The sequence below is a fragment of the Lethenteron reissneri genome, chromosome 47, assembly GCF_015708825.2.
Source record: "Lethenteron reissneri isolate LAM-NWPU_2019-01 chromosome 47, ASM1570882v1, whole genome shotgun sequence".
Taxonomy (NCBI): Eukaryota; Metazoa; Chordata; class Hyperoartia; order Petromyzontiformes; family Petromyzontidae; genus Lethenteron; species Lethenteron reissneri.
Window position 1 is genome coordinate 3,861,394 of NC_083825.1, and position 8,891 is coordinate 3,870,284.

Sequence of the window (8,891 nt, forward strand, 5' to 3'; positions counted from 1 at the left end):
GAAAGAACCAAGAAGATGAATCCCTGCAGTCACGAAAGCTTTAAATCGAAATACTACCAAGCAGTTCTCATTTATTTTGGAGGAACGATTTAACAATCTTTGTAAAACGCTCACATTAGGAAACGTTCTCGTGTTTACTAATAGGGTATTTTCCCCTTTTTTCTGGCAACAAAACTGACACCTTTTGCTCTAAAGAAAGCTGTCTCTGGTGTGGACCAATCAGTTTCAAGGACAATGCATACATTATCAGAGTATTGTTTTTTGTTTGCATTTGACTGCAAGTATTGTGGTTAATGTAAACATGATTCCTTGCAAAAGGTGTCAGTTTTGTTGCCAGAAAAAGGGGGAAACCCCTATTAGTATATTTTGGTACTGGCAAAGGAGGTCCCATGATGTTCTCGTGTTTGTTAGGACCAGTTTGCGCCCAGTATCTCAGAGGAGCTGAATATGCATAACTACCCCACAGATTAAGGATTGTACGTTTTTGTTGATATACATATGTAGGCTTTCACGACCCCAACATTAACTCACAATTACGTTTATTTTGGGTTAGATCGTGTAGCTGTAATGTCGCCGTGTAGGTATAATACTTAACGCTAAAGTAGGGCCACTGGAGCATTAATACGCCCGATTCATTGCGAACACAATAGCACGCCTTAATACAATTACCGATAGAATATAATCACCTTATTGCACTGATCAATAACCTCTCGATTATCAAAGTGGTTCATCTTGCAAGGCTTTTCCGATATCGGCATCTGCTGAATGACCCCACAGCAGGAAAAAATTTCACGCCTGATGATGATGGGTGTGATCTCCAGCGAAACGTCGGACAAAAATTTGTTAAAATTGTTGGACCTTTCAACATTTAGCACATTTGACGATTGGCTCTGTCGAGAGGTGGTTGGCTAATTAAATGACGCATCTGTAATCGAACCCCAAATACAATGTTGGTCATTAGGTTGTTCAGTAAAATATGTATCAGCTACTCGAGATTTAAAAGAAACGTTGCATTTTAACCCTGAAAATAAATTTGACTCGCATAGTGACCCGTGAAAGCGGATTAATTCACAGACCCAAATCTGAATCTATAGCGCTCACACTATCACCCCATCGCCATCCACTCATCGCCATCCTCCATCCCCACCCAATCACCCATCACCACCCCTATCACCAACATCACCACCCACATCACCACCCCCATCACCAACATCACCCCCATCACCACCCCCCTCCCTCCCATCACCACCCCCCTCCCTCCCATCACCACCCCCATCACCAACATCACGACCCCCATCACCACCCCCATCACCAACATCACCACCAACATCACCACCCCACCCCACCACCACCCCGACCACCCCCACCCCCAACATCACCACCCCCATCATCACCACCCCCATCACCACCACCCCCATCATCACCACCCCCATCACCACCACCCCCATCACCACCACCCCCACCCCCATCATCACCACCCCCATCACCAACCACCCCCATCACCACCACCCCACCCCCATCACCACCACCCCCATCATCACCACCACCAGCAGCCTCTGGGTGTCGCTGCGTTGGCGCGGCCGCCGCCGCCGCCTCTCTCCCGCAGCAGCAGCAGCAGCAGCTTGTGTAATAATAATAACAATAACAACATTAACAACTACTTGTCGTCAACGGTAAAGACGATGATGTTATTGGCGGTGTAAACAGCAGCTTGGAGGGGGGAGGGAGGAGGAGGCGGCGGGGGGAGGCGGCGGACCCGGGCGATGGAGGAAACGCGAACCCGCGCTGAAGCTGCGTCACACGCAGAGGAGACAGCGGCCCGGTCCCCTCTCATCCCCCCTTCCCATCACCCCGGTCCCCTCACCCTGGTCCCCTCTCATCCCCTTCCCATCACCGGGACCCTCACCCTGGACCCCTCACCCGGCTCCTCTAGCCCCAGACCCCTCATCCCAGACCCCTCACCCCAGACCCCTCATCCCAGACCCCTCATCCCAGACCCCTCATCCCAGACCCCTCACCCCAGACCCCTCACCCCGGACCCCTCAACCCAGACCCCTCACCCCAGACCCCTCATCCCAGACCCCTCATCCTAGACCCCTTATCCCAGACCCCTCATCCCAGACCCCTCATCCCAGACCCCTCATCCTAGACCCCTCACCAGGACCCTCACCCCGGACCCCTCAACCCAGACCCCTCACCCCAGACCCCTCATCCCAGACCCCTCATCCTAGACCCCTCATCCCAGACCCCTCATCCCAGACCCCTCATCCTAGACCCCTCACCAGGACACTCACCCCGGACCCCTCAACCCCGCTGCTCTAGCTCCAGACCCCCTCATCCCCCCGGACCCTCACTCTCGACCCCTCACCCTAGTCCCCTCACCAGGACCCTCACCCTAGTCCCCTCACCAGGACCCCTCACCCCGGACCCCTCACTAGGACCCCTCACCCCTCACCAGGACCCTCACCCCAGACCCCTCACCCCTCACCCTAGACCCCTCACCCCTCACCAGGACCCTCACCCCAGACCCCTCACCCTAGTCCCCTCACCCCTCATCCCGGACCCCTCACCAGGACCCCTAGACCCCTCACCCCAGACCCCTCTGCTGGGAGCAGCTGGATTCCGGGACCACGTGGACCCCCACGCATCTTGGACCCCCAACAACACCCCCAACAACAACACCCCCAACAAGGGGACCGAGTGGAGTGGGGGGCATCCACGTGGAGCGAGGGACCTGGGACGGGATGTGCAGGTTCGGTTCATTAACCACGTGGCGGTCACCTCGTGGTCACCACGTGTTCTGCCGTCACCATGCGCTCCTAACTCAACGGGTTCCATGGAGGTAGTAGTATCAATACTACAGGGGGGTTTATTTGAGGGCGGCTAAGATCGTGTAAATGTATAATTGTGTCGTTAAACTCGCCACCACCCGACACGTTAACGGGACGTGCCAATTCGTTACTAGCACAGCAACACATTTACAATCGTTATTTTTGTTTATTATTTAAGGCACCGTGCCTTAAGTTTTCGCAGTGATGTTGTTGCTGATGCTGTTGTTGTCTTTGTGTGTACTGTAATCCTAATTTAGTAAATTGCAGGTACACAAAACATGTTTTCCTATGTTACCAGGTAAGGCCCACTGAGATAATGTAGCAATATTGTTTTTGCCAGACGGTGACCTGGCCCACAATAATTGGTAGTTAAGCGAATTCGTGGCTTATCGCGTAGACATTTAGAACAGCCAAATCACTCTTCTTGGACGCGTGATGATGATGATTTTAAATGTGGAGGGGCACAAACCGGAGAGGACCCGGGGAAAAAATCCACGCGACCACGGTGACAGAGAGGCACCACAAACTCCAAATATACAGCAGCAGCAGGCGTCAGGGTCGGGATCGAACCCACGACTTCCTGTATACCAGGCGAGGTAGTTAACATCTCCTAGCCACCGTGATGATGATGAGAGAGAGAGAGACACGCAAACTCCAAATATACAGCAGGCGTCAGGGTCGGGATCGTACCCACGACCTCCTGCACACCAGGCGAGGTAGTTAACATCTCCTAGCCACCATGATGATGATGAGAGAGAGACACGCAAACTCCAAATATACAGCAGCAGGCGTCAGGGTCGGGATCGTACCCACGACTTCCCTACATACCAGGCGAGGTAGTTGACATCGAGACACCGTGGCGATTTTGTCAGCTAGCAATGGGACGATGTTTTGGCTATGTAGTTGTTGTTTTTACACTTTGGTATGGAGAACGGAGGACAAACCTATGCAGAGCTTGGGGGAGAACATTCAACAAACTCCACACTCACTGCAGAACCAGGAGTAGTACAATGTGAGCCCCATACAGTAAAGGCAGAACGAATCCACCTTTCCCATCATCTGTCCATGCTCATAAAAATACGAAGTTTTTTTACTCATCCCATTAGTCGCACACATTACGGCATTGGCCCTGAACACAAGCAAGGACGACTTTGTGGTGATGATCATCGTTGATGGTTCGGTTTAGCGTCCAAAAAAATCTGAAACTTCTGGAATTATGCACTCCCAATAACCACAGTGGTGTTTGTAAATAATACCTTTGCATGCCTGCCAACCCCTTATCTTATTACAGACCAGTTCATACCTTATTGGTCACCCCGTGCCCACTTATAAATCTCAACGTTAATCCTACAAAGTACCATCACAAGGGAGAAACACGAACAGACTCAACATTTTTTTGCCCGTATTGAAACGGCTGTACGCCCTTTGGAGCTGAAAACTAAATGTACCCTGTACAGGAATACAGGTAAGCCGTATGGGTTGACAGGTATGCTTTTGAAAAATATATTTGTTTCACGTGAAGAGATACGTGTGTAGGTTGGCTTTCGATTTAAAGCTTTCGTGACTGCAGGGATTCATCTTCTTGGTTCTTTCGGTAAAGTCACGTAGAAGGGAAATAATAAAATAATAAAAATAAAACAATGAAATACAATTCTCACGACGTTTCGGCCACAACGCAAGCAGCCGTCCTCGGGTGAAGAACAGGTCTGTCGGAAAGACCTGTTCTTAATGTTCAGACGCGTTTGAATGTTCAGATTCTGTCTTCTCGACAGACCTGTTCTTTACCTGAGGACGGCTGCTTGCGTTGTGGCCGAAACGTGAGAATTGTATTTTATGTTTTATTTTTATTATTTTATTATTTCCCTTCTACATGACTTTACCGAAAGAACCAATAAGATAGGTTGGCTTTGTCTGCTTTATCTTTTCCTTCTCAGGCCTGTGACCCCCTACCTAAGCCTGTGCTGTAAAAAAAAACACGTGGCGTCGAGAAAAATGGCCACCCCGAGTTCGAATTCAATTAGCACGGTCGGCTACGACGTACGGGCGTGAAAGAACTTCTACACACGTACAAAAGATGTACCCCAAATGTTGGCGTCGTTTTTGCAAAAAAATTCGTGTCTTTATAATCGGGAGAATAGTGTTGCTTTGGAGAAGGTGATTATGAACATGCCGCTTTAATTTGGGGGGTAGAGATGTCCTCGCTGACGAATATCTGAACAAGGGGCATTGGGGTCTCCTCCGAGGTCATTAAACGAGTACTTGTACCTGGGAGAGATAAAGGCGACCGGGCGTGGTGTTTCCCACCCGTTTCATGTGGAGTACCGCTTTTAATAGGTGCTCGCAAACAGCATTTGCTCCAACGGGGTCTGTTCAAGGCGATGCGGGGGTATATTTGTCTCTGTGTCAGAGGTCGCAATCGGGTACCCGATACCCGTACCCTACCCGATACCGGGCTACCCATACCCGGCCAGGTACGGGTAGCCGTTTGCGACCCTGGTGCGGCCGGGTACGGGTAGGCCGTGAGTCACTGGTGAGTCACCGTTTGTCACTCATTTCGGGTAGGGTACGGGTAGGGAACGGGTACGGCTGGGTACGGGTAAGGAATCAAAACCTGTTTGCGACCTCTGCTCTGTGTCGTGTGGATATACCACCAGGGGGCGATGCTGTTCCGCAATTCAACAGTGAGACTTCCTCTACGATATATCGCGATAGGACGATGTTTGTCCAGTTGAAATAGATGTTTTGTTTACCCGGGTGAGAACGTTAGGGACCAGGACAGGCGTACACCTCGGCTCACCCAAAATGAGAAAAACTAATGAAATACAGCAAATGACGGAAATAGCAATGGGAACAGAAACAACTTGGCACGAGAAAATGAAAATCTTGCACGAACAAAGTTTGCCAAACGCATTTGCAATCGTAATGGGAAACTGACGTCGTGGTAGTCGTCACGATGAAAGTTAATATCGTATCGTTAAAAAATTATGTCGTGGCAACTTGCAGAAGCGTCTCACGGAGTTGCGAGATTCTTTTTCAGGAGGATCCTGCCATGGTTTTTAAAACAAAAAACTTTTATTTTGCCAAGTTAGATCCATTGAGCTCTTCTTTAGAAGCCACCTGTCCACAAATTATAGCTCAACAAAATGGCTTGTCATGTGTTTCGCAGTAGGGGGGGCGATTTTTAATGTTTGTAAACCCAACCGTGTGATTTGCAGCTAATTTTTAAACACTGGAATGTGTGTTCGATGTTTGTTGAACTTATTTCGCACCCTACGTAGGCAACCTTGCGAATCAAGGTGCGGGGAAAGGGCAACAAACTTAAACGCAATGTCAGTTACATTTTTCGAGTGACCCTCCATTGCCTTTCACTCCTGGGAAACCTCATGATAATAAGTTGAATACAGGTAGTCCCTGAGTTACGATGATCCGACTTACGATATTTCGATCTTACGATGGCGATAGCGATACGACAAAATTGCCATCAACAACCTAACATCGTTAAAGTGTGCAGACGACGGACAGAATCTTGCGGAGTACAGTCCAATATGATACGTTCAATGCATGTATGATACGTAGCTTTAGCGATTTAATTTTAAGGTTTCCACGATACGATACGTTCAATGCATGTTAAAAGTTTTTATAGCAGATAGGATTGTTTCCTGAATAAACTTTCTATTAAATTGCGGTTCATATCGGTAGGCTAAAAATTTACCTTTTTTTTACTTTACATTTTACTGTGCAATACAGTTATGCAATTAATAAATACATACAGTATATAGTTTATACAGTACGGTACTGTAAATTGCTCTCTTTTGCTAAATTATCACTATTCTTTAAGACTCCTGGGTAGGCTAGGCCATCTTCGACTTACGATATTTTTGACTTACGATGGGGTCGTCGTAACGCATCTCCATTGTAAGTAGAGGACTGCCTGTAATAACATTTACTTACTCAGGAAGGCCTTGCCGAGTTCCAAGACTGTTTGCCAGGAGGACCCTGCCCTGGGATGTTTTGCCCGATTCCTTTTTAACGAGTGTTTAGTGTCTTGAAAGAGGAGTCCGGTAACACCCGGAGAAACCCCACCGCGTATCCGAGGGGACATCACTTCTAGGCCCGATGCAAACAAATTGATGAACCCACTTGCTGTACTGCAATATACTACCACCTCGCGGCCCAGTGGGTTAGGGAGTGCCGCGAATCTCTGCTGTCCACCGACCGTTTCCTTCACGGTGTGCTGGATTACTGGCATATGCCAGCTGAAGATATGCCACCCGGCGATGTGGTGGGTAAATCGGTAACAGCCGGAGATGGAGTTATGAGATCCGGTAGTTTACGCGAGTGAGAAAGAGTCGGGACATCCAATAGGTCTGGACATGGTGGAAGAGTAGGTTCACAATGGCTTCCACCATGGAGCTCTCGGTAACCAGCAGTGGCACGAGTAAGAAATTGCGGGGCTGAACCTTGACTCTACAGGTACAGTTCTGTGATAAATAATAATTTGATTTATTTTGATTTAAAGCTTTCGTGACTGCAGGGATTCATATTCTTGGTTCTTTCGGTAAAGTCACGTAGAAGGGAAACAATAAAATAAGAAAAATCTAATTGTTTTAGATTTTTATTTTATTTAATTGTTTTATAAAAATATAATTGTTTAATATTTTTATTATTTTATTGTTTCCCTTCTACGTGACTTTACCGAAAGAACCAAGAGCAGAATTGGATTCATGTCACGTCTTAATATTATGAGAATCATCTCTGCATACTGTACAGGAACAACTAGTTACATCAAACATTTCTGGATAAAACTCCTTAATTATCGCGGAGGCTTTGCCGCTGTGACCCAGCACGCGCACGGCAGTAAAACGTTACGAGTTGGATAGAATCCGACAACAAAAAAAACCCCACACGCTCTCGGTTAAACGCAATCAGAAATGCGGCTTTTTTTTTCTTCCAGTCTGTGGTTGCAGAGGCCGGAGCTGTGCGGGAGAGGAGCAGGACCAGGCAGGTTGCGTGCGGCTCACAAGCTCGACTGGCTGACGCTGCTCACAGGTGAGAGTTGGGGTGTCTGGTTCTCGTCACTCAGCCCCCCCCACCGCTCGCTACGCGCGTGCCTTTGCTGTGACCCGTGAACGCTCCGTTTGCGCAAAACGGGTTCGCGTAACTTACCCTTGGAGTTTAAAGCATGAATACGCTCGCCGCACTATTAAATGAACACTACCTTACAATGGGACATGATTTACGTGTGTATATGTATACCGTCTTCTGCGAATTACAAAGGTAACTTATTTCTTTAGAACTACTTTTTGCGTTTTGTTGTCCTTCCCCCGCACCTTTTGATTAGAACTGGTTTTTGTGTTTAGTGTGTTCTTCCCCCACACTTTTCAATTAGCACGGTTGGCTGCATACTCGTGAAATAATTTCTACATACATACAAAGTAAGATGTACCCCAAATGTTGGTGTAATTTTGCTAAATTACTGTCTTTTAATCGGGAGAATACAGTATTGCTTTGGAGAGCAGTTTTCTGGAAGATGATTATGAATGTGCCGCTTTTATTTCGGGCAGAGATGTCTTCTGGTAGATGATTCTGGACGGCCGTTGGCTTCTTCCGTCATCTAGGTGGTCATGTATCGCTATGCTATGAAGGAAGCGTGTTCCGGAAAAGTATTTTGAACACCTTGATCAAAGCTTCCGGAAGAATGCGTGTTATACGGCTTAAAAGTTGCACGCGCAACCTTTGCTTTAAAATACAGAGACTTAAAGCGTGACTTACAAACCAGAGAATACGTTCATGAGGCTGAAGTTTCCGGGAGGACTTACGTCTTTGGAGCTAATTTTAGTTTGTTTAATCCGGCTATTTTGTTCCATCTTGACTGATATTTAATACAGTTTGGAACAGAGCGTTGGCACTGTGAAATGAACTCTGCGAGCTCCGTTCATTCCTAACCACGGCTAACGTTACTGGCACGTCATATCTGACCTCCTGTGCGCCCTCTTTACCCGCACTAACCAGCATGGTGAAGTAAAGTCAAACAACCCCCGTAACCAACAATGCACAGGG

At 47.8% G+C, this 8,891-nt stretch overlaps 1 protein-coding gene across 1 annotated transcript in view; it reads right to left on the minus strand.

Annotated features, from left to right (window-relative positions):
* LOC133354431 (inorganic pyrophosphatase-like) overlaps positions 1-2,813 on the minus strand; it is a 7,628-nt gene extending 4,815 nt beyond the window's left edge. Inside the window, exon 1 of the mRNA XM_061571252.1 lies at positions 2,782-2,813. Within this exon, the coding sequence (XP_061427236.1) occupies positions 2,782-2,813 (32 nt within the window). The remainder of the gene's footprint in view (positions 1-2,781) is intronic.
* Between the last annotated feature and the right edge of the window lie 6,078 nt (positions 2,814-8,891).